At 56.8% G+C, this 24,791-nt stretch overlaps 1 protein-coding gene across 8 annotated transcripts in view; it reads right to left on the reverse strand.

The window, feature by feature from the left end:
* Positions 1–24,791, reverse strand: part of COL7A1 (collagen type VII alpha 1 chain) — a 119,342-nt gene that overhangs the window by 19,198 nt on the left and 75,353 nt on the right. For all 8 annotated transcript variants that reach the window (XM_038410204.2, XM_043518881.1, XM_038410201.2 and 5 more), the window contains 38 exons: positions 24,571–24,606; positions 23,681–23,812; positions 22,598–22,807; positions 22,070–22,105; positions 21,232–21,276; positions 20,081–20,152; positions 19,094–19,138; positions 18,325–18,387; positions 17,805–17,849; positions 16,775–16,810; positions 15,958–15,993; positions 15,377–15,421; positions 14,396–14,428; positions 14,044–14,106; positions 13,865–13,900; positions 13,449–13,529; positions 12,820–12,888; positions 12,262–12,297; positions 11,726–11,767; positions 11,594–11,638; positions 11,405–11,449; positions 10,950–10,985; positions 10,130–10,189; positions 8,877–9,002; positions 7,982–8,053; positions 6,969–7,004; positions 5,869–5,928; positions 5,318–5,362; positions 5,188–5,223; positions 4,625–4,660; positions 3,993–4,049; positions 3,084–3,155; positions 2,340–2,411; positions 2,120–2,155; positions 1,954–2,034; positions 1,461–1,514; positions 557–610; positions 410–472 (listed from right to left, as the gene is read on the reverse strand). In XM_038410204.2, coding sequence (XP_038266132.1) covers positions 410–472; positions 557–610; positions 1,461–1,514; positions 1,954–2,034; positions 2,120–2,155; positions 2,340–2,411; positions 3,084–3,155; positions 3,993–4,049; positions 4,625–4,660; positions 5,188–5,223; positions 5,318–5,362; positions 5,869–5,928; positions 6,969–7,004; positions 7,982–8,053; positions 8,877–9,002; positions 10,130–10,189; positions 10,950–10,985; positions 11,405–11,449; positions 11,594–11,638; positions 11,726–11,767; positions 12,262–12,297; positions 12,820–12,888; positions 13,449–13,529; positions 13,865–13,900; positions 14,044–14,106; positions 14,396–14,428; positions 15,377–15,421; positions 15,958–15,993; positions 16,775–16,810; positions 17,805–17,849; positions 18,325–18,387; positions 19,094–19,138; positions 20,081–20,152; positions 21,232–21,276; positions 22,070–22,105; positions 22,598–22,807; positions 23,681–23,812; positions 24,571–24,606 — 2,247 coding nt within the window. The remainder of the gene's footprint in view (positions 1–409; positions 473–556; positions 611–1,460; positions 1,515–1,953; positions 2,035–2,119; positions 2,156–2,339; positions 2,412–3,083; positions 3,156–3,992; positions 4,050–4,624; positions 4,661–5,187; positions 5,224–5,317; positions 5,363–5,868; positions 5,929–6,968; positions 7,005–7,981; positions 8,054–8,876; positions 9,003–10,129; positions 10,190–10,949; positions 10,986–11,404; positions 11,450–11,593; positions 11,639–11,725; positions 11,768–12,261; positions 12,298–12,819; positions 12,889–13,448; positions 13,530–13,864; positions 13,901–14,043; positions 14,107–14,395; positions 14,429–15,376; positions 15,422–15,957; positions 15,994–16,774; positions 16,811–17,804; positions 17,850–18,324; positions 18,388–19,093; positions 19,139–20,080; positions 20,153–21,231; positions 21,277–22,069; positions 22,106–22,597; positions 22,808–23,680; positions 23,813–24,570; positions 24,607–24,791) is intronic.

Genomic DNA, 24,791 nt, shown 5'->3' on the forward strand with positions numbered 1-24,791 from the left:
CTGTGGGCCCAGTGGCTAACAAACAACTGGGTAGAGGTGCCATTGTCAGGTGATCTTGGGCTCCAAATGTCAGGTTTGTACAGAGTCTAACAGCAGTTAGATCGGAAACATTATGTCCCAGCATCTATTTACTTCCCAACGCTCATTGAGTGCACTGGAAAGGGCTGCAGGGTCATCTTAATGCAGATCCTCTGGCAGCTTTGGTGCTTCTATTAGCAGCACTGGAGAAATCCCACTCTCTGCACATAAGGTGGGCACGTGCCGTGGCACGCTATTAACCAACAGTCAGTGAGGCAGCTCTGGCCAAGTAAGGCCACGATCTGAAGAGAGCGATCAGCAAGCCCCACAGCAGCCCCTCATCCACAGGCCTCACTCCACCCCCCAAACATTATTGCTCTTTAATCCCTACCTTGGGTCCCATGAGACCTTCTTTCCCGGGGATTCCTGGGGTTCCAGGCATGCCCAGCTCTCCCTAGGAAAACAAACCAGATGTTCATTCTGGCCAGTCCAGATGTGCTCAATCACATTGCCCTTGGAGCCAGCTGGGTGCACTTACCAGCTCACCCTTCCTTCCTGGAAGTCCCATTCGGCCTGGAATCCCCGGATCCCCCTAGAGCAGACAGAAGGAGATACAGGTCAGTGGGAGACAGCAGGGTAATGGGGAACCAGACTGGACAGTGCCCAGGCCCCTCCATACTGGGCTCATGTCTAGAGCACAGACTGCTTTACTGATGGAGTTATATCTAGCCCATGGCTTCCCAACCCTCCTCTACTCCAAAGGAAGTCAGTCCACTGAGCAGTGCTCTGAGCGATGCCACACAGCTCCGCCCACCCATGGACTCACCCCTCCTGGGGTTCAGTTCCGGTTGGAGGTTGCTGCACCGTACAACCCCAGGGCTCCAAAGGGGTGGGGTTGAGGGTCCCCCCTGCCTTCCTCAGTCTCCTCAGTAGCCTCCACAGCATCCCTGGGGCCCTCCAGTGCCGCAGGGCAGGGCTGATACTTCGGGCTTCTCAAAGGCCCCTCTCTCGTCTGCTACACAGACCCCCGCTGGTGGCTCAGAGGGCCAGTGCTGGTCTAACAGAGCTCAGTTCCATAGCACCCCAGCCCCTTAGCCAAGTGACATGACCAGGCTGCCCTGGGGGCGAGACTGGGCCCAGAATTAGCTCCACTGGGTTCTACCAGATGGGGATTGAACTGTCACCACTTCCCATAAGCCTCTTGGCCCCCAGGGCAGCCTTTATTCCCTTGGAAGCCCTTAAGCATCAGTCATTTCCCCAGGGATCCGTTCAGCTGCGCGGGGAGCACAGGGCTCTTGGGCGGCTCCACTAGCACGTCGCAACGCACTGTAGTCCCACCTTCCATTAGCGTGGTGGCTCTGCCGCCTCTGGAACCAAGTGTCCCCACCTCTGCTGACTGGCTGGAGAAGGGGAGTCACCTGTGCAGACCCGTGAACACTCACCTTCCCCCCCTTATCTCCATCCTGGCCACAGGCGCCTTTCGGTCCCCGATCCCCCTGCAGTGAAGAGAGACGTCACAACACAGCTCCGCAACACACTTCAACACTAACCCCTGGGGCAATGGGCTGGTTTTGCAGGCAGAATCTATGCTGGGTGTCGGGTATCGGGGGGAGAAATTCAGGCTATCAAGGCCATCAATGTCTTGCAGCTGATGCCACCAAACCCATTCTTGGGAGGCTGCACAGCCCCCTTGGAAAGACTCCACTGCATCCGAGCCCATTCCCAGGGGCCAATTGGTGGCCTGGGGGTTCCCTGACATTGACCCTGAATGCACACGGGGGGTTCCTCTTTCCCCAAGGTGCTTGGTCCCAAGACACTGCCGTGAGCGGGCTCAGCGTCCCTCTGGTCTGCCTAGGGCTACATCTGGCCCAGGCAGGCAGGCTCTCTCAGGGTCACAGGAGGACAGACAGACAGACAGACAAAGAAAATACCCACTTTAGGGCCTCGCATTCCTAGTGGCCCCATGTCCCCTTTCTCCCCTCTTGCTCCTGGGATTCCATCCTTTCCTGGCAGGCCCTGGAGAAAGAAGAAACACAGAATGTCTCTCAGGCTTTGCTCTTGGGCAATGGGCAAGAAACAACAGCGAAGAACAGTTCCTTACCGACTCTCCGGGGTCTCCCGATTCACCAACTTCACCCTGGAAAGGCAAACACACCAGGTCAGGGACGGAGGGGCTGGGTGCCTGAGTGATGCCTGCAGGTACATGCCAGGATGGGGATAGCAGATGTTCTGGCAGGCCTGTGTGCACACGCACTTGCAGGCACACCTACACACGCACGAGTGGCACGTGCAGGGCTGTGCACACTTGTGACTATTCTTACCTTCTGGCCCCCAGGGCCGCGTGCTCCTGGGAAGCCTGTAGAGCCCTTCTCCCCTTGTTCGCCTCTTCCTCCCTGCGGGTGAAAGCACACATCAGTGCACAGCCTGAGGAAAGCTCCCCCGCTCCCAGCAGGCAGTGGGAGGGACAGAACCAGCCTCTGAAATTATATTAGGTTCTAACAAAAGGTCCCCAAATGAGAGAGAGAAACAAAACGTCCCTGATTTGCTTCCCCCACCACAGTGACTCACTAGCCAACTCCACTCCTGGTCAGATGATGCACCTCCGGGAAAGGAGGTGTCCAGGGGCCACTCTGCTGAACACCTCACCACTGCCAGTGGGATACAGGGGGCTGGCGCTGGCCAGGACGGGGTGCCCCGAGCCATCAGCAGAGTATAACGCAGGCTGGGACCGAGCCTGTTCCATCACATCTCGGCCCATTCCCCTGCAGTCTCCAGTGACATGCCCCCCTCTCATCCTCCTCCTTGCTGGTCTCCATTCCATAACTGGGGCCTGCAGCCCAAAGCCCCTTCTCTCTCCATGGCCGCGCAGCAGCAAGCAAAGGGCACAAAGCGTCCAGCTCCTAACTCCTGGGGCCAGCTGTGCTCCACAGTGCCCAGTCATCACAGCAGCTGCTCTCGGTCCTGCCAAGCCTTCCGTGCTATGTGGCTTCTCCCGAGCCTCTGGGACAGCTTTCAGACAGGCATGCTCCCATACCTGTCTGTCCTCCAGCTGCTCGCTCACATACCTTCTCTCCTGGGTGGCCCGGGTCACCCTTGTCGCCTTTCTCCCCTTCCATCCCCTTCAGGCCGCGGTCTCCCTGGACAGGGGAAAGGGCGGAAGGTGCAGGGAGTCAGTCCCCTGACAGCACAGGGAGGATGACCCATGGGCTGGGATTCAGAGAAGAGCAAGGCACAAATTGGGACTGGAGAGGAGATTCCTGGGATGGTGTCTGGTCTGTCTGGCTAAAGGGACACGGAGACTTGGGGGAGGAGGTACATGGGGGAAGTGTCTGCTGAGATCTGGGGTGTGAACCCCAAGGCAGGTGGGGGTCATGTGCGGTGTGGACTGAACCCCAAGGCAAGAGGGGATCGTGGCGGGGGGGGATGGGACGGGACGGACTTAGCAGTTACAGATTCAATAGCAGGAAACGCCTCCAGGCTGATAAATCTCAAAGCATCCTGGAAACAGCCCATAAGGAACAGCCCACTCTGACCCCTGGGCAATGCGGCCAAAAACTGCAGCGGTTTTCAAACTTTCTGAGCCAAGCCGCACTTGGGTGTTATAATTTTTGGTTGCATCCTGCCAACTCAGACAAAAATAGTCCCAATACATGCCCCTCCCAACTAGGGTTTTCAGGGTGGGGGAAGGAGCGTGTGATGGTCTCTGGGGGCAGAACCAGCGCTGGGCACGGAAGCTGCTGGGAACAGAAATCAGTGCAGCCATGGTGGATGTTGACACTGATCTGCAGGCTGGGTGGCTTGCTGAGGTGAGTCAGGGGGTGGAGGTGGTGTGGGGCTGGCTTGAGCCCCACTGTGCAGGGCTGGCCCAAGCCGCCTGGCGTCGCTGCTCACCCCCCCAAAACGTTCCTCCACACCTCCCTAGGGGGTGCACCCCACAGTTTGAAAACCTCTGCTCTATGGGGTAGGGCTCTTACCGGCTCCCCCTTGCTCCCCCGGACTCCAGCTGGCCCCTCCACAATGACAGTATCACCCTGCACACGGGAAAAACAAACAAACCACACGGCAGCCAATGAGAGCTCAAAATAAACCACAGACCCATGCTGCAGTTTGCAATCCCATGGGTTTAAACAGGCTCATGTGCTCAAGGGCCATCTGCTGCTTCCCTCAAGCCAGTCAAGAGTCCAGCTCACACCCTACACGCACCACTGCGGTGCAGGGCAGACGGCTTCCCACGCCGCTGGGGACCAAGGACCTACACAGCCCACGGTGAGAAACCCAGGGACACAGGCAGGGGTTATTGGAGCAGCCCCAGGGCTAAGAATTGTCCAGTCAGGGCAAAGCCAAAGCTGGCCACTAGCACTGGAAGGGTTCACATAGGGTGGACCTGCTGTGGTGGCATTTGGGCAGAAGCGCCTGGTGTGCAGGCGGCAGATGGAAAAGCTCTGTGTGCTGCAGCTTTGCCAGCACAGAATTACTGTCCCACCTTCCTCTGGGGACTGTGGCTCAGACAGTCCCAGGTCTGAAGGCAAGTGGGCCTTTCTGCTGTGCCAGTTGGTGCTAGAGGTCAGCCAACGAGCCCCGAGCAGCATGTAAATGGGGAACTCACCTTATCTCCTTTGGGCCCCATAGCTCCAATGTCTCCCTAGAAGGGAAGAGAGCGTGGGTGAGAAACATGCCTAGCACAGGGACACGTGGGTCTTACGACTGTCAGGCCACTACCAAACCCGAGGGCCTCCCTCAGAGCATCAAGGAGACCAGCCAGAACCCAGACAGACACTCAGGGGAGAGGAGAGGAGAGGAGAGCCCTGGGGACCCCAACCTAGGGAAGTTCATGGGGTCCTGAGAGGCATGAGTGGAGGGCTCAGGATCAGAGAGAAACGAGTTCATACCTGACTTTATTAGAACTAGGAACTGGGAGAAATGAGAGCAAGAGGGAGAACAGGCCATGAGCTCCCCTGGAGAGGAGACAGCCCCTGGTCAGGCAGCAGCCCAAGCAGGCTGGGGGGTGAAATCCTGGGGCAGCTCTGGGCAATACCCTGCCTGACCCCACCCCATCAGCATGGGATTGTACCCCATGGGCAGGTGCTTGTACTTCAATAGCAGCCTGATGGAAGGGGAAGAAGACTCCCCTCCCCCGGCCCCACTGCCCCGCACCAGTAGGTTGCTTACTTTGTCGCCTCGCTCCCCTCGGTTTCCGGGAGGCCCCTAAAGGGAAAAGAGAAGAGGAGTCACTGGCGAGCGGGAGCCAATCCCAGCCCCTGGTTAAAGGGCAAGGCAAAGGGAGGAGGAAGGTATTTACCGCAGGCCCACGATCTCCCTCCAGCCCTGGGCGCCCGTCTTCACCCTGCCGAGGAGGAAAAGAGCACAGTGAGACAGAGCACAGGGCCGGGAATGGGAGAGCTGGGCCCCGAGGGCACAGCGGGTCAATTCCATAGCCTGCTATCCTGATCCATGGTGACGGGGGTAAGAGGCAAAGCCCCAGAGCAGTGACCTCGGCCTTGGGGAGGGTCCTGGACACGGGATGCCTCCAGGGTACCCATTTGTGGGCTTTCCGCAGCCCCAGCCAGGGTGTGTGCCAAGGGGGCGCTCTCCTCAGGGAGATGGGCTCGAAAGTGTCTTCTCCATCTCTAACCTCCAAGACTGCTCCACATACCCCTGGCCCATGAAGAGTCGTGTCAGTATCCCAAAGACACGAGGCCTGGTAGAGTCCCCGGTGCTGCAGGGTGGAAAGTCTTTCTGGCCCCACGAGATCAATGTGCTTGTCCCCTCACACACAGCAGTGCTGAGGAGAGGGGTGGGTTAGCGGGGTCTGCACTCACAGCTGGGGGAGGCTATAGGGGAGATACGTACCCGTGGCCCAGGGTCTCCTCGCTCGCCTCTAGGGCCCGGCTGTCCAGCCCCCACGTTCCCCTACAGGGCAGAGAGAAAGAGTGTTAGTGACGCTGTAGCTAACAACAGCATTCTCTGAATGAGCCGAGGTAAGCGGCAATCCTGCACACCTTGCCCAAACTGCCGAGTCAGGCACTACCTGCACCCTGCTGGATCCAGCCACTGGCTGCCCCTTTCCACGCCCTCTGCCTGCTCACTTTGTCCCAGCTCTGGGAATCTCTAGCATTATGCTCCATGGGACACTGCCCTGCACTAGGGTTGCCAGCCCTCCAGGATTGGCCGGGAGTCTCCAGGAATTAATGATGAATCTTTAATTAAAGATTATGCCATGTGATGAAACCTCCAGGAATACATCCAACCAAAATTGGCCACCCTACCCTGCACATACATGAGATTGCATGGCTTGACAACCAGACATGTGGCGATGCCAGAAAGCCATGGCCTCTCCTCGCTGCTCCCTTGGTGCTCAGAGGTTTCCATGTGGGAGGCAGAATCCTCATGCCACTTGCACCCCTAGGGGTGCTGCTGTCTGTTGGCTGCTTGAAGGGGATCCAGCTCTGCTTGCACATACCCTCAAACTGTGAAGTCAGGTCACGCAACAGGACAGGAGCTCACTTGCTCCTCAGTACTTGTACTGTAACAGCATTGCCAGCCCCAGGATCAACTGATGGGGCCTGGCTTCACAGTCATGCCCCACAACAGGCTTCTTCAGAGACAAGCAACTGCACCAGAGGCCAGAGGAAGAGAGAAGAACGGCCTTTGCAAATGGGTCAGAGATACACTTGGCCCCAAGGGCTCCCCCTGTAGGTAGCTCTGAGATGTCCCTGTACCTCTATCTATCAACATCACTAGCCCAGAAGCCACACTGGGGGAGAAAAGTCTGGCTCCATCCAGGAGACCCATCCCCCAAAGGGGGACAGGTGTTATTTAAAGGCAATAGGGAACATCCACCAAGCAAGAAAAAAAACACTCTAGCTGGGGCCCTTAGAGAAAACATGCCCTTCTCCCACACTCCAGCAGCCACAGGAGGCTGGCGCAATAAGGGTTAAACCAGAGCCTACCTTGTCACCCTTCAGTCCTGGGATGCCTTGTGCCCCCTGAAACAAGAGAGACAGATCAGTGTACCAGGACCAGCCTAGGCGCCTCTGAAGCAATCCCCAGGGGCTTGCTATATCACAGGATACAGATATCAGTGCTGCCCTGGTCTCGGTGCCAACCACAATTACGCCAAGGAGAGGCGTACGTCGGCCATGTCACTTGTACTACCCACCTCACTTCCCTTTCATTTGTCTGGCCCTGGGTAGCACTAGTGGCAATAGGAGGTTAACACAAGGGAACAAGCAGGTGGAGGGAGTTTTAGTTGAAGAAATGCAGATAGTCATCTGTCCAGCCATCCCTCCCCAACCCCAACCCACTCAAGGGAATAGTTCAAAGATACTCATGTAAGCCTCTCACCCAGCTCTGAATCTGGATGCAAAGCTGCTCTGGCTCCAGTCCACTGGGAGACCCCTAAGGGCACCTGCACTGGGATAAGCAAGAGATTTTTCTGTCTCCCAAAGGTGAACCCCATGCTTGGAGGTGGGGGCTGGAAGATCTCACACAATCCTTGGGACTGTGTGTGCAAGTGATGAGCAAGAGTCACAGCTGCATGCGTAAGCAGACAGACAATGTGCCCACACTGTGGTAGTGGCCCAGGTGAATTAGACACCCAGCCCACCTGCTTTTGGGCACTTGACCTTTTAAATCCCTCCCTTTGGAGCTGTGCAAAGTGGCATTGGCTTGGGTTTTAGTGGCCTCTTTCCTGGCCCAGGGCAGCTGCCTATCACCTCCTACACTGTTCGTTTGCTCCCCGGAGAGCTTGGCAGTTGACTTCTCTTGCCTGCTGCTCTGTCAGGGCAGCAGGTTCTTTCCAGCACCCTACCCAGTTCTCCCTCTCCGAGGCTGTGCAGGGCACCTTCAGAGAGACACAGGGAGAGGCTTAGTTAGGGGTAGCAATTGCTACACCTCCTGGAAATCATCTTCCTCCTCCTGGCTACAAACCCAGCACTCTGGGCCCCAGGTGCCCAACACTCACCGCTGGACCTGGGGGCCCTGGGGGCCCTGGTGATCCAGAGGTACCGTCTCTTCCAGGGAAGCCAATCAAACCCTAGCAAGAAAAATACATCAGTCAAGAGAGGCCTTGGCCACGATGAGGTCCCACTTCACAGCTAGCGAAGGCCCAGGAGTGGCCTTGGCTGTAAAGGGAGCACAGTTAAGGCCTCTCCATGGCAGAGGCCAAGCCCCAGTGCCCTGGGGCATCTCTCTTCACCAAGCTACCCCATGGCAGAGCTCACACTTGGGGCATCAGGCAAATGCAAGTGCAAGTGCTCTCGTGGAGGGGAACTGTGCAGCTCAGGTGAACTCCGAGGTCCTGCCAGGAAAGAGAGCCCAGTTCAGGGCAGGCAGGCACTGCCACATGTGACCAGGGAGGAGTGAGTGGAGAAAGGACATTTAATCCTTCAAGGGGGATGCTGCAGACTCTCTGCACGTCGCAGGAGGGAGCTGATCGAAGCTGCTTTGCTGGAGCATACTTCACATTGAGTCGGAGAAAGCGCTGCAGGGAAAAATCTGTTGGGGGCAGTCAGGATGGTCCCACATGGTCTTTTCCCTTGCTTCTTTCATTGACCCCTTGCACTCCGGCAGCAGGAGGCCCAGCCTGCCAGCACCAAGGAGTCCATGGACAGGAAGCCTCAGGGCTCTGGAACATCTCATGGACTCACCCAGTGGCCTCCCTTTGTAATCTGGCTCCACCACATGAACCTCCAGGGCCAGGCCCAGGGCAGAAGCTGGGCAGCTGGACAGTTGTGCTGCTGCACTGGCCCTTGGTGCCGAGCAGTATGTGCTGTTGGGGCGAGTGGTCCAAGTGGCTGTGCTTTAGCAGGGGTGAGATGGGCCAGAGCTCAGAGCCGGATGGTAATTGCACCTCTTACCCTCTCTCCTGGAGGTCCTGGTGGGCCTGGCTGTCCATTTTCTGCCCTCAGACCTGGCTGGCCGGGGGTCCCTGCGATGCCTGGCAAGCCCGGGGATCCTGGTGGGCCAGGTAAGCCAGTGTCGCCCTGGAGGGGAGACAGAAGGAGTTAGTGCTGCTGAGCTGCTGCTGGGGAAGGACTCCCCTGATGCCAGATTGCTGAGAGAGGAGCAGTGGGATGGGGCCCACACTCCTCAGGGGACTTCAATTTCAGTCTGGAGGGAAATGCTGTACTCTAGCAGGGCAGAGCACTCTGCCCTGGTGGGGAGGAATGAAATGAAGATGGGCTCAGCCAAACACCCACACGCTGAGGGTGGGCAGAAGCAGGGCAAAGGATCTTAGGCCTGTACAGGTAGGCAGCACAAAAGTGAGGGGGTCAGGCCTGTATATGGAGGATGGCTGGCGTTGGAGTGGAGACATCCTGATCCCAGCATTTGCCTGCTCTGCGGTAACATTGGGGTAGCTGGCTTTCCCTGGATGTGCATAGTGGAGGGAGAGGCAGGTAATTTTCATTGGTAACTTGGCGCTGAAGATCTCTGCTGGGGGATTGGTTTGGAACCAGGAGTAGAGTGTCCAGCTCTTCAGGGCCTCCAGCAGGAGCTGTCCAGCACCCATGGTACTGATGCCACATGAGTTCTGTAAGCACCCATGTCTCTCAGCCTTGAAGCTGTGAGGGGCAAGGTAGACGGGGTGGGGGGGTGATCCAGCCCTTCCTGTCCTGCTTCTAGAGTGGCTCCTGCCACCTCCCCATCTAGAGCTGTCCTGTGACTCACTCAAAGGGCCTGGAGAATCTACCAAATAATCAATTTCCCACGAAGGGGGAGATTATGGGTGTCTTGCTCGTGTTGTAAAAATTCACAGTATTTCCGGCTTGGCAGAGAGTCTGCGGGCTGGACAGGTCACACACAGCAGGAGACAGCAATGCTGAACAGGGAGCGGTGCCAAGGCTAGCACGTGGCGTTTCACTCCATGTTTTAAGTTGATAACAATAATAATATGCACCTTCCAAGCAAGTGTTTAACAACAGAGGACAAGTGTCATTAACCCCATTATACAAAAAGGGAGACAGGCACAGAGCCAGGGAAGAGGCTTGGCCCAAGTCACTCAGCAAGCCAGAAGCACAGGCAGGAAGAGAACCCAGGAGTTCCGATTCCCAGACTCCCCATATGACTAAGGAGAGATTCTCTGTGCTAACAAAGTCTTAGGAGATGTTACCTTCAAACCTTGAGGCCCATCTTGTCCAGGGGGTCCCGGCAGGCCAATGCCAACTGAACCCTGAATGGTGCAGATGGAATAGAAATGGTAAGTCATGCCACATGGAGGGGCAGAGGGGTAGATACATAGGGACATAAAGGGAGTGGATGGGAGTGGGACAGAATTATCCTCCAGTTAGCTATGCCCCAGCTGGTGACTAATCTATGGCTGTTCACGGGGAGGCCTCAGTCAGTCCCTAGTGGGAAAGTGGCCACATCACAAGAACCTCACCAACACACCCTGTCAGTCACAGAACGGGGTGCATTCAGCTTGTGGTCCCTAGAGAATAAACTCCCCGCTCAGCCTTGGGGGTTCCCGCCAGGGCAGGAATGAGACAGACGCTGTGACAGCCATTTCCTCAGCCATGAACATTACAGTCACTGTTAAACAATGCAAGAAGGGCTCTGATTAGCCCATTTACATCAGCCTTTCACCCAGCCAAACACCAATCAGAGCAAGCCAACTCATCCCAGTAACCCTGAACACACAGCTGGTGGCTGCTCCAGCTCCCAAGAGCTCTCTTCCTGTCCCGTGCCGACTCAGAGACCTTCCCTTCTCGCTGCTGCCACAATCTTCCCTACTCCTCAGCACATGACAATCAAACTGCAAGGGAGATACCTCAGGTATATGAGCCCAAGTGCAATATGGAAGGTAACAAGTGACAGATGCATGTTTGAGCCACCAAGTACTGCTAAACACATCCCGTTCTGGGACTGACAGGGCGTGCCAGTGAGTTCTAGGCTCAGTACACTGGAGCCCAAGTACCGGGACTGCTACTTACCTTTTCCCCTTTGATTCCAGGGGATCCTTTGGCTCCCTGTTAAAATACAAGCACAGGAAACAATGAAGAAAAACCATGTTGTGCACACTCACCTGCACACGTACACATTTGAGGGCATGCACATGCGCTGTATACCATTTTTCAGAACTAGATTGCAACGCACCAAGGTAGCCTTTCCCTGGAGCCAGATCTTGGACACGCTGGAGCTGCCCCATGCTCAGAGGTTTACTATGGCAAAGGCCAGGGCTTCCCATTCAGGTGGGGCAATGAAACAAATCAAAACCGCTCTCATACTCCAGTGCTGGGCCCAGGACAAGAATCTGAACAGTACCAAGAGGGGGTTGAGCAGGTGGGCAGGGAGGAGCCTCCCCCAGCCTCTAACACTGGCCCTGGACTCAGCATTCCTACAGTGGGGATCCCAGCCATTCCCAACACCCCATCTACGTGGTACTTACATCTTCCCCAGGGTCTCCAGGCTCCCCCGGTCTTCCAGGCTCCCCCTGGCAGGAAGAAAGAGAGTGAGACTCACCAATGGGGATTGAAATGGATCAGGTCACAAAGGCACCATGAGCCAGCACAAGGAGGTGGCTAAGAGCAGAGAGTAGAAGCCCCTCCCTGCACTGGGGTGCGGGGAAGTTCCTCACCTTATCTCCCCTGGGGCCCGGTAAGCCTCGCTCGCCCTTGGCACCCTGCAGGTAGAGAGCAGAGTTAGTGTTTGGCTTTGGGCGCAGAGTCCAAGATATAACAGTGGGAAGGGACATGAAAGGCCAACTTACCGGTTCACCCAGCAGGTTCCCTTCAATCTCTCCGGGGGCACCCTAGACAGCAACACACAAAGGCTCAGCATGTCAGGCATCCCTCCTGTGCCCCCTGCATCCCAACCCCCTTCCCACCCCGAGCTGACATCTGGGCTCCCTTCTTCCACTGATCCTGGTCACCCCAAACCATCACTCCTGGTGCAGCCTGGGACCCCTGTGCTCCTGCTCAGACGCTGGAGTGGCTGAAGAGACACCAGGGAAGCTGGCACTGGACAAGCCAGAGCAGATGCAGCTCATGGCATCAGAGCAGACACAGGGGCATGGGCAGCGTGGCACTGAGAAAGCTCTGCACCAGAGGGCTGGTCACTCACTCCAGGCTGTTCCAGCCCCACCCTCTCCCCCTGTAGCTTTTACTGGGCTCTAACAACATTATTATTAATACAATTTCTGGGTCAGAGTTAAAAGAACCCAGGAGTCCTGGCTTCTAGTCCCCACACTCCCGCTCTGAAGCTTTCTGTGCAGATTTCTCCTGAGCTAACCCCCAAGCCTCTTACCTTCTCGCCTTTCATCCCAGGAGGACCGACAATCGCCTAGAGACAGGGAAGGGGAAATATGGACATTTAACAGAAGAGTGACATCAGGGACTGGGGGAAGTTTCTCACTTCAAGGGCCAGAGTAGGAAGTGAGTGAATCACACGAAGGAGGACAGCAAGACAGCACAGTGATAAGCATCGTTGCTTGGTCTATGGCTTAGGCAGGGGGATACAAACTCCCTACCCCCGTGTGGAAGGGCTGTCCAGCCCAGCTGAACCCCGGCTGCTGTCACCATTTCCTCACTCGGTAAGCTATAAAGTGATTAAAGGTCCCGACACCATCCCCGTATGGGACCTGCATTCAGAATTCCTGCAGCAGGGGATGTTGGGGTGGTGGTGGGAGGCCTCTCCACAGCCCTGGAGAGGGGCCAACTCAGCCCATCCCACCCCACCCAGCCAGGCTGGGCTTTGGATGAGTTACTCCCACCTTCAGAAGGAAAATCCACTGAAGGGAGCTAGTAACCTACCACAGCTGGCTCAGAAAATGAGCTAAGGGAGATAGGAGAACGTCTCACACACCTGTCCTGGGAGCCCGGCGTCCCCTGGCTCTCCTTTAGGTCCGGCAGGGCCTGCGGGTCCTGGCACACCCTGTCATGCAATCAACACAACTGTTAGGCTTGGCCTGAGATGGACATGATGGGAGCTGCTCTGCCCCAAATCCATGCTCCCCTGGCTGCTCTGCCACCATCAGCTCCCTCAGGAGGTGGGGCCACCACAGAGGTAACCTGGCCGATCATACATGGCTGCTGACTTAGCTCTCTTGCATACCGCACTCCCAGTGGCTTAATTCAATGTACTCTTCCACACACCATGCTGCCACGGAAAATCTAAACCATGCTGAATTCAAAGCCAAGCTTTCAGTGCTGATTAGAGGTGCCACATCCCCTGGAATTTGTGGTTTGATGAGACCTCCTGTGTCATCCAAACTGGGCTAGAGTCACTGGGGCATCCAGCTGCACAGACGTAGAACAACTCCTGAGCCACATGGTCTCAATGGGAGGGAAGGCCAGAGAGGCTCAGTGCAGCAGGATTGTGGCATTTCTAACTCCTCCGTCACCCGAGTATCTGGGGAATGCTGCCATTCCCCTTCCTGCTGGAGCTCACTGTAGCAGACACACATGCCCTGCCAGCACCTGTGTGGGACATACCATTTTTCCAGGCAGCCCTGGTTCTCCCTCCTTCCCTGGCACTCCATCTCTCCCCGGCACTCCAGGCTTTCCAGTCTCACCCTAGAAAACAGGAATGGAACAACTGGAATTATCAGGGGGAGAGAGAAGTAGACAGCACTGCTGACAATCCACTCCACAGTTAGCATCTCCATCGGACTCCTCCTGCCACTTCCAGGCCTCGGAGAAGGGCTACCTGGATCCTGCCCGCTCAGCCAAGGAAGGCCGAGCTCTGCCAAATGGATGTATACACAAAGGCAAAGGTTGCCAAGAGAAGAGATACCAGTGGCAGGACACTGCAAGGGCCATAAGCAAAGCCAGGCAGGTTGGGAAAGGCAATTCATACCCCCCCATGGCAGCAAAGGAGCTATCGGGCACTGTGAACAAGCAATGCTCACCACTTGTCCTGGCAATCCTTGGGCGCCCTGCGGTCCCTGATGGAAAACAAACACAATCAGGAATCAAAGGCAATGAAGGAGGAATTGCAAATCTCCCACCCTGGGCAGCAGCAGAGAGACCATTCAAACTCTGCTCCCTCATGACACCCAAATGAGAGAGAACCACTCCAACTACCTACCACAAGGCCAGGGGGCCCTGAGGGGCCTGGAAGGCCGACACTCCCCTGGGGCCCAGGCAAACCCTGCAACGGAACAAAGAGGCATGTGTTAGACAGCTGGGGAAGCCTCTCCCTAGGATAGTGGGTCCCCCACTGACAGCATCTCCCCCCAGGCAGTCACTCTGCAGGCTCCCAGACCTTGGCCTGACACGGAATCAGGACACACCTGTTGTCCCCTGAGGAAAGGGCCCAGCACTCCCTTTAGGGCAGGTGTGTACACACTGGGTAAGGTCCCAGAAGTGCCTAAGATCAGGCCAGAGCCAGCCTGACTGGGGACGGGGCACAGAGGGCAGGGCATGGCAGAGCTACTCACCCGAATGCTGGAGCCAGGCTCACCCACATCTCCCTGCAATAAGAGAGTATGTTACAAACCTGCACTGGGCAGGTACAACAATCACAGATTCAGCTGCAGGTGTCCATGAGGCCTCAAGCCAGTGTGCACAAGCGCGTAGTTAAGTGAGGCAGAGCAGGGTAGACACCCACCCACGGACAGGGGAAGGTACCCCTCAGAGTGCTCTCTGCAAAGACACATTCAGTGTCTCCCAGCCCTGGGTTGCTGCTCTTTCACTTCCATGTGCTTTGTCCTCGCCATTACTTTCCTACACTCACTGCGCTGACTCCAGGGACGCGTCCCAGGATGAATTTGATCCAGTACTGTGACTCACGCTCCCTTGGCTGGAGAAGTGGAGCCTCCCCTGCTGTCACCCCTTCCCCGTGTCCCTTGTGCTATGGACTGCCCAAAGGCTCCAGCCAGTTTCTCCTGCAAGCCTCACTCTTTCCATAATGTGGAACAACGCCATGAAGGCCTTCCAAACATGTGGCACCCCTTTATGGGGGCAGCCTGCATCTCACACACACTGTGACCACAGTGGCCAGGGGATGGCGTAACCCATAGGTGTGCAGTACTTGACCTGGAATCAGACCCTTGCAATCCTGGGTCTAAGCAGGGCAGCAAAGCCCTCCAGCTAGCAGAGCGTTCTGCATGCTCTGCAGCTCCACAGCCCCTGGCTTGCTCAGGGATGTGCCTATCACCCAAGCCTCATGCGTGGCCCTCTCTCAGCCCACATGCAGCTCTGCATGGAGCCTGGTGCTCCCGGCAGCTGGAGGCCTTCCCCAGTGGATGCACGAGCCACGCCTGCGGGTTTCCTATTGATTCATTGATCTGCAGTGCTTCCTCCGGCTAACGCAGCCTCCTGGAGTCCCGAAGCCCAACAAAGGCTACAGGACTCCAGCTTCCTCTGGCCAGAGGTTCCAGCCTCCAGCGGGTTGCAAGCTGCTGCTGTCTGCGATGTACCTTTATTCCAGGTGGGCCCTGAGCGCCAGGTGGTCCAACAAGCCCCTGCAAGGAAAGAGGAGACTGTTATCCCAGGTACAGCTAGAGCCCAGCAGTGCAGCTGAGCCGGTTCTGGAGTGCAGCACGAACAGCGCTGATGTGTTTCCTGTTTGGTTCGCTGCCTTGGAATCTGCTGCACACATAAAAGCCCTGTTTAACATTCTGGGCTCAGGGCTCCTCATCTCCCTGGCCCTGCTAATACCACAGCGGGCTATGCCTCCAGCTCTGCAGGACATCATCTCTTGCAGGCCCCGTGGGGAGGGCTGGCAGGGAGGTGAATGCTGAAAGGAAACGCTCTGTGTGCCTCTGGCAGCTCCAATGGATGTCACTGGGATCCTATTTTCTGTTCCCCTTTCCCAGTATAAGCTCTGGGCTGGGCTGACATCTCATGCCAGCAGGTTTCAGCCTCCAGGAACCATCTGGACACGACTATGCATGCTGGGGTTCAGGCACTGGCAGATTCCCCCAGGCCACCTGAGATGTGGCTCTGATATACCCACAATCATAGACAACAGAAGGTACAGCAGGCTGGTGTTACTTACAGCTGAGCCTGGTGGCCCTGGATCTCCCTGGTTGCCCTGCAGGACAGGAGAGAGATTGTTAGTACTGGATGGGGGCTCTGGGAGACTGATCACCTCTTGCCATTGCAGAGGCCAGATGGGCCAACTGACTTCTGGGTTTAACGGAGTTTTGGTTGGATGAGTATTCTTTAAAAAGGGTTGAGCTCTGGACTGAGTTATCCTCATGTGAAATGTCCCCGCCACCATACCATAGTCCCCTCTCATGGCCCTGCCGAAGGAGGGAAGTCGCATTCAGTGGGTGACAGGGTTGCACCCACACTCTCCACACGCTGTTGTGCATGTCACACCGTGTCTGGGACAATATGGGCAGCAGTGCAAACCCAGCCTGCTTTAGGTGATTTACAAGAGGGGATAGGCACAGACAGACAGGATTTTAATCCTTTCACTTTATCTGCTGTCAGCACTTCTTAACCAGCTGTGCACTACACAGTCAGTCGTTCTGGGCCTTGCTCTAGCACCATTATCCAAGGATCACTGAGCTCTTTGCACCTGTGAGGAGTCTCAGAGTCACTAGCCCCATTTTACAGATGGGGAAACTGAGGGCCAGGAGAGAGTAAGTGACTTGCCCAAAGTTGTGAGTCAGAACCAGGACTAGAACCCATATCTCTGGAATCCCAGTCCCTGCTCTAACCTCCAGATGCATGATCTCTACCTCCCTGTGAAAAGATTACAATGCAGACTGCTCCTGAAAGCAGAAATGCCCCAGACTCTGCAGGAGAAGGATGTACTTGCTACATGCAGAAGGGGCGCAAGACAAGAGGGGAAGGCAGTCACCTACCGGTCGGCCTAGAACTCCGGGAAAGCCTGGCATACCCTGCAAAGAGGCAATTTAAAGCCGGAGAATTAGAGAAACCACAGCAGCCCCTGAAGCAGCCCCAGTTCAGGCCTGGCCTTCTACACAATATGATGCCAAGTCAGAGCTGCTGCACAGGATAGACAGAGAGCTGGAGAAGCCAACCTTAGCCAGGGCCCAGAACCAAGGCCTACCATGAAGAGTTACTTACAGCTGGGCCAGGAGGCCCTCTAAAGCCCTGCGGGCCCTGGATGGAAGGGAAGGACACAAAATGACAACACGTGAGCTGGCAGCAAAACGTCACAGTGGGGAATGCTGCTCACGGGGGTGCGAAGGCACTGGAACAGCAATGCTGGCACCTTGTGCAGGAGGGTTTACTGCACACCTAGTGTCTTCCGCTGGTTAATGCTGGCAGACATGTTCCAAGAACAAACTGGGGGCTGTACGGGGATCCCCTAGCAGCTCGATCACAGTCAGCGCCGGGTACCTGTTCCAAACCCTCCCGGCACAGAGAGCACCAAGATACAGCATGACAAACAGAAAAAAGGCAGCTGGTTTGGGGGCCCTTAGACATATGCTGAGCCCTAGTCTCTCCTCCCTGCCTGAATCACATCCTGTCCCCCTGTGCTGGCAAAGGGCACCTCACCCACCTGCACATGGGCCAGCGATGGTCTCAGCCATGTCCGCTCAGTGTCCTGAATCCCTGCCGGCCCAGGGAATTGTCCCACAAACATTCCAGAGAGCCCAGCTGTGGCACTGGGGAACTGGCAATGTACTGGGGTGCTGGCATGTCTCACGGGAGCTGCCCTGTCTCTGCAGCTGGGAATGACGACCTCCGCCCGCTAAACCTCCTGACACAGGGACTCTGGCTCCTGAGAAAACCCCTGGTGACCAACTCACTCCTCTCCGAGCAGCCTCCCAGCCAGCCTGTCACACACTCCTCCGGCCTTCCCATTTCCATGCGCTCCCTCCCACACCCCACACTCCCAGGCTGATGCTTCCTGCCTTTACTCACCGGTTTCCCTTCTGGCCCAGCAAGCCCTCTTTCTCCTGGGAGGCCCTAAAGCAAACAAGGCAAGGAACAGACAGTAAAAAACAGACACCGAGGGGTTAAAACTCTTCGAAGCACTGAGCCCCCAGATCTGCTGAAGCACCTCACTCTAGCCCTGGCTGATCCAACTTTAACCCCACCCCCAGCCCTGTCAATGCACATTAACCCCCCTTGTGCTAGCCCAGCCCCCATCAGCGCAGTCTTGCCCCCCAGCTCTGCCAACATACCCCAGTCCCCTATGTCAGTGCAACCTCCCCTCCCCCCCCAGGCTCTACCAATGCACCCCAGACCCCCCATGCTAGTCCAGCCTGGCCCCCCAGCTCTGCCAACACACCCCAGCCTGTCAGTGCAGCCTCACCCCCCCAGCTTTGCCAGCGCACCCCAGGCCCTGTCAGTGCAGCCTTGCCCCCCGAGCTCTGCCAATGAACCTCAGTCCCAACCCTGCTGCTGTTCCAGTAGTTCTGGTCCCGCTAGCAATACTCACCGGGCTGCCACCCCTGCCTTTCTCGCCAGCTTCTCCTCTCTCCCCCTTCTGCCCAGGTTCACCCTGCAATTGGGACACGCAGCACGTCACAAAACCAGCAGGAAATCACCGTGACCCATCCCAACCCAAGATCCTCTCCTGTCCAGGGCAGGGGGAGGCTCACACGCTGGGATATTGATCTGTTTGCTCCCTGAGGGGAGGCCAGAGTCCCCCTATCTCCCTAGTGCTGCCCTAGGGGGACATCACATGGGGACATAAGGTCTCAGCACAGCCCTGCCTTGGGCGCTTATTGGAAATTGGCAGGAGAACTAGCTCCTATGTCTGCACAGGGAACAGGGCGCATGTCATAGTAAAGCGCAGGGTACAGAAGTGCAGAAGTGGACCTCAGCACACCATCACCTGCTGACATGCTTCACACTTGCCCTGGAGGGCCCCCCTCGGGGGATGCAAATTCTCTCTCCATGGACCACTCAGACTTAGCCTGAGGAGCTGCCATTGCCAGGAAAGAACCATTCCAATGGGGTGACGAGCCACCAGTAGTGCCTTGGCTGGGCACTGGAGCCTGGATTCCAACACAGAAGGGCCAGCCCCAGAGACCTGGGCCTGCTGAGCAGTGGTGCAGCCAGATAGAAGGATAGCGAGAGAAAGGCTGAGGGATCAAAGACAGAGTCAAGTGCCCCAGGCAGAGGCGATCCCCCGATGTGCGCGAGACAGAGTCAGAGAGGAAGCTGGTGAAGTGCAGGTGCCAGAAGACTTACTATACTCAGACCTTATCTCCTTTGGGTCCTCTCTCGCCATCCACAGCAGGCTCTCCCTGCACAGGAGAGAAGTTAGTGTCAGAAAGCCCAGGCTCAAACCACAGACAGACAGTCACCCTGCTCTAACCATTGGACACACGCCCCCATAGAGTAGGGAATAGAACCCTGGAGCCTTGGCTCCAGACCACTCTCTCCCTACATCTCTCCTGAGTGGCAGCTGCCACCTCCTTCCCCAATCCAGAAGTACACATCATTGCTGCCTCTGCTCCAAGCCCCACCATTGTTCCCACTTCATGTGTTTCATTCACATTTTGTCCCATTTCACATTTTATCCCATTTGCTGCTTTGTCCCCTTGAAAGTACATTGATGGTTGTGGCAACAATGATGTCACCAGAGTGGGCTGAGCTCACCGTACCACAGTGTCCGTTTCCAAACTGGGCTGAAGGGAGACCCTGGTTTGGGAAATAAGGAGCTTACAGGGTGATCCCTATAACGTTATAAACAGGAATCATTTCACCCACCACTGAAATGCAGCCACCTCTGGGCTGGGGGGCTGCTGAATATCACACAGCACATTCACAAGAGTCTATGAAGGAGAATCTCTCAGCCAACTGGAAGTACAGGAGAAATCTAGGCACGTCCTGCTCCGCACAGGAGTCTGGCCAGGACACAACGGTTAAACGCAGGCTTGTGCGGTAAGCGCCATTAGCTCTCTGATGACCACAAAGAACCTCGCTCATCCCATCCGAAAGGCAGCAACTGCAGCAGCACTGCACCTCTTAGCACCATGCTGGGGCATTGGGCCAAATTCAGGGAGAGGGAAGAGTTACCAGCTCCATTTCCTGCAGCACCCTGGGAGATCTGGTGAGACAGGTGTCACGTGCGGTACTGGGTGAAGTTGGTGATGGTGACAGGAGCTCTAGTGGTTCCTTTGGGCCTTAAACTCTGATTGAGACATGGGTATAGTCAGGGCTCCTCTCTCCTCCTTGGCACTAACCTTGGCTCCTTTGGGTCCTGTGGGTCCACGCTCCCCTGGAAGACCAGAGAGGCTCCCTTCCACCACATCTGCCTGGAGACACAAGAGCGCAGTGAGAGGCAGCAGCCCAGGGCCAGCAACTCTGCTGCCAACAGCCCTGGGAACCCTCCACGGGAATCTGGTTTCCTACAGGGCACCTGCCAACCCCTCTCCCCACATGCCCTGGGTAAGATTCCTGTTTGTCCTCTGGAGCCACAGGAACTGCCAAACCAGATCTGACTGATGGGTCCTTCTTGCCCAGGGGCCAATGACCAGACCCAGCTGCTTCAGAGGAAGGTACAAGAAACCCCATAATGGGCAGCTCTGGAAGAACCTACCCAGCCTCTTCCATCCCTGGCTGATGCTGTGAAGCAGCAGGGCTCGTACCTCTTCTATGTTCCGTACTAGATTAATTAGTGCCCCTTAGGCCCACTGGGTCTGGAACGTCCCTTTCAGGGCCACATCCAGAGTACAGAGCTGACTGTCACTGGTGGCCTCCCCTGGGACTCATGCAGAGCTGTGCTGATCCTGTTAGATGGGTCTGAGGGAGACCAACCCTGCCAGGTCTCAGGGTCTTCCCATGGCACCTGCTAGTAAAAGGACAGGTCCTGGGGCAATTTGCCCCAGCTGCTGTCTCCTAGTTCAACTGGGGCTGCACAATGGTCCCCTGCTAAACAGAGTGATGTTAGTCACCTGGCTGCTGCCTACAGTGGCTTCCCAACACCTGTGTCTGAGCTGCCTGAAGAGCAGGATCCCATGATAACACAGGACAATAGGGACTCAAAGGCCCAAGGCCTGCGGAGGGTGGGGGTTGTATAGGAGCTGCCCTGTGTCACAATAGCTCTTCCTCAGTTCTGGCCAGAGTGATGGACAAGGCTGTCTAGATCCAAGCATATCCCAGAGGCGGGAGGCTGTGGGGAAGCATGGGGCACTCCCTTTCCCAAAAGCTCAGCACATGGCCTTCACAGCTCTCCCGTCCCTGTCAGCCCAAGGAGCAGGGGAGTCAGGTCCTTTGCAGATGGCCCAGAGCCAAACAAGTCAAGAGTTTCATGTGCCACAACCCCCACGCATCCAAACCCCTCTGGTTCCAGTAGGCAGACCTGGACAACACTGCCAGGTGGGGACTCACTCACCTTGGGTCCCGGGGGCCCTGGAGGACCCTGCACACCATCTCTGCCCTGAGACAAGACAAACAGGACATGGATCAAAGTCCCAGATGATCCCCCAGAGGGCAGAGCGGAAGCCATCCCCGGGGGGAAGAAAGCCCCTCACCCACAGCTCCAGGAGAAGGCAGCCCCTGTACACTGACCCTGCAGCAACACCCCAAGGGGTAAGTGTTGGGAGGAGGTGAAGGACTGTCCTTTATGCACCTCTTGGCCCATTCTCCCCACCCTAGTTTGGGCCCAAGATCACAGGGACCTTCCATTCTGTGCCCCACAGTCAGTACTGGGGCCTCTTCCCTTCAGGGCTGTGGGCACTGTCTCTGATTCCAGCCCTCGGAGGCTCCACCTGCTAGCCCAGAGCACAACACGGGTGGACAATGGTACTGCAGCACTGTCAAACACCTTCCCCTGCTGGTGCACGTGCCAGCCAGCTGGGGGCTTCTCTGTGTGCCCTGCGGATTCCTGCTGGATTTAGGGTGGGGCTACACGAGGAGCCACTGGACTTTGAATCATCAGTAACATGCGTGGGGGGCATAGAAGACAGCACCCCTGCCCCATGTCTTTGGAATCTAGCCCCATGGCCACAGGCTACATGCAACCAATGGCCTCTGTACCCCCATGGAATAATCCTGAGCCCCCTAAGTCAGAGGGTCAGTTTCCCCTACTGGCAATCTTGGATGCACGTGCAGGCATGGGCAGTAATAGCTGCCTCTGATCCCACAGAGATACATGTTTTCCAGTTGTGAAGAGTGCATGATATGGAAAGGTGCAGCAGGCTGCATGCCTGGTGGGTCCAGACCTCACTCACCGGCTCTCCACGATCTCCCTTCTCGCCCCGATCGCCCTGCAAAGCAAAGGTGGGGCCAGGTCAGCAGTGCTGTCTCAGGAGTTTGGTTCTGCTCCCTCTTCCCCTCCCAAGCAAGGGTCAGTAAATGCCACAGGAGGGCCCCAGCTGACAGCTTTCAGAGCAGTCTCACCGGGAGCCTGAGACAGGACTAGGGGCCCTCAAGCAGCCAAGGTCCTCGCCTGGGAAGCAATAGTCTGGTCACTGTGCAGCAGAGTCCTCCCAAAAGAATCCTTTCCCCCTGCACAACCTCCTCAAAAAGGCTCCTAAATCCCTGGGCTGCTCCCACCCACAGAGGCACCAGTTGAGCCTGAGAGAACAGCCATGGCAGACAGGTGTCACCACATCCTTGGGTTTCAGGGGAGAGGGGTAGGGAGGGAAGCCCCCTCCATCCCTGTTCCATCCCCTAGCAGCTTCACGCACTGAGCCAGCTGCATAACTGGCCACCACTGACCTTCCAATCCTTGTTCCCTCTTCCCAGGTCTCACTCACCTTCTCGCCAGGCCTGCCAGCCTCTCCGAGCTCCCCGGCCCGGCCTGGCACCCCTGGGATTCCAGGCTTGCCAGGCTCCCCTGCCTGGCCAGGTGGCCCCTCTGGACCTCGCTCTCCAATAGCACGTCCCATGGGGCCTTGAGGGCCAGCAGGGCCTTGGTCTCCTTTGTCGCCCTTGGGCCCTTTCTCTCCAGGAAAGCCCATCATGCCCTGAAAGAAACAGACCACAACTCAGCTAGTCCCAGGACTGGCACCAGCAGGTGAGATGAAATGACGGGGAAGCTCATGGTTTGGGGATGGAGGGACGGCACTGGAGATAGAGTGCTGCTAGTGGATAGACAGGCTTTCTTCATGCGTTGCCCCGTCAACGGGTTTCAGCCCTGGCTTGGAGGGAGCCCTCTGGGGCCAGCGGGGAGTTCAGTCTCTAGCCAGCAAGAGGCCAAGTCCAGAGCACTGGGCACAGGAGGCAGGAAAGTCTCGCTCTGTCTTGGGCAGCACCAACAGGCTAGGGCTGCACTTGCTAATGGAGCGTGACGGCGGGACTGTGCATGGGGAGACGAGGGTTAACAGGGCCAGCAGGGCCCAGAAGCAGCATGAAGCCGATCTATGACGTGGCTGGAGCTGGACAGCCCCAGAGAGGGAGGCAGCTCCCCAGAGGAGATGCTGCTGAGATTCATTGTATCCCTGAGCTCTGAGGCAGAGAGAACGAGGGAGACATCGGAATTTCCTGCCCCCCCCATCTTCCCCAGGAGACGGGGGACTCCAAAGCCACGTGTGTGAGAGTCCTGAGGAGAAGGGGCTGGGGACTCAACATGTCTCCTCTCCCGAGGAAAGAAGGAATCTGAGAAGCTGTTTGCTTGGCCCTGTCCACTGAGGGACTCAGAGAGGCTTGATTTAATCCAGGCCTGAAGTGGGGTCCATTGGGACCAGGTAGAGAGCAACCCCTAAGAAGGGCAGTGTTTTATTTCCCTGGGTGCTGGCTGAAGGATCCCACACCCACAAGGGGCAGCAGAAAGGCCCCAGAGGAACTCACCACCTCCCTTCTGTACCTGCCCCAACCCTCTGTTGGTGGCTCCACCTTACCTCTTTGCCTGGAGGTCCCCTCTCCCCTGGGTCACCCCTGTCGCCCTTTTGGCCTCTCCGGCGGTCAGGGTAGGGCAGGAATGGATCAGTGCTCCCGTCATAGGCTCCAGTGATCTCTCTGAGCGAGGCAATCTGAGCGAGACAGAGCACAGTCATCACAACAGAGGGCAAAGGAGGGAGGTCCCAGATCGTGGACTGGGGGAGGGATAATCTATCCATGCTCTGAGCCCCCGACAGAGGGACAACCGGGAGAGTCCATACAGCCCTGAGCAAGTGCTTCTCGATCCCACCACTGCACAAGAACAGGGTCCCCAATGAATACAGACAGACATGCTGGGATCCCATGATTTGCTGGGGGAAGATCAGTGGCAGGGACAGAGAATGGTAGGTCTGACCTTCACACTCGGATAACTTCTCCACCTGGCACACATGGGAACGATACCATCATAACACCCTGCAGCCATGGCCTACCACTGCCAAAAGCCTGCCACCAGCAGAGCTGCTGGGATACCAGGCAGATGCTGGCCAGAGCCCCTGGCCTTCCTCACCACTACCCCATGGCCCAGTGGCTGGGGACCCTAGGCTTTCACTCCCTCACCCCTCCCCAGGTGCACCAGCCAGTATCCCAACCTTCCCCACACCACATGCTCGATGGCTCTGGCTTCCCTCTTGGTTGTGCACTCACCAGGCCCTGGTCTTCTCCACGCAAGAGCCTATTGGCCAGGGCTCTGGCATCCCCCCTTGTTCCTCACCCACCCTGACCAGGCTCAGGCCTCCCTCCTGCTGGTTTCCCAATGGCCAGGGACAGTGTCCCCACCCCAAGTCCCGTGTTTCCCCTCCCCCTTTACAGATGCCCTGTGAGCAGAGCTGGCTGCTGCTTTGCTTCCTACCTTAATCCCATAGGCTTCCAGAGCACGTTCAACGTTCTACGAACAGCAAGGGAAAGACAATGAGAACAAAAAGAGGGGCAGCCCCCAGAGGCTCAACACTGCCAGCTGTGAGACCCCAGGCCTTAACCCTCCCCACACCAGCCAGGGCTGAACTGGTTGCACCAGCCAATGCCCAAGTTATTTTGCAGGTGTAAGTAGCTCCCCCACTCTGAGATGGATGG

This window comes from Dermochelys coriacea, chromosome 7, assembly GCF_009764565.3.
Source record: "Dermochelys coriacea isolate rDerCor1 chromosome 7, rDerCor1.pri.v4, whole genome shotgun sequence".
Taxonomy (NCBI): domain Eukaryota; kingdom Metazoa; phylum Chordata; order Testudines; family Dermochelyidae; genus Dermochelys; species Dermochelys coriacea.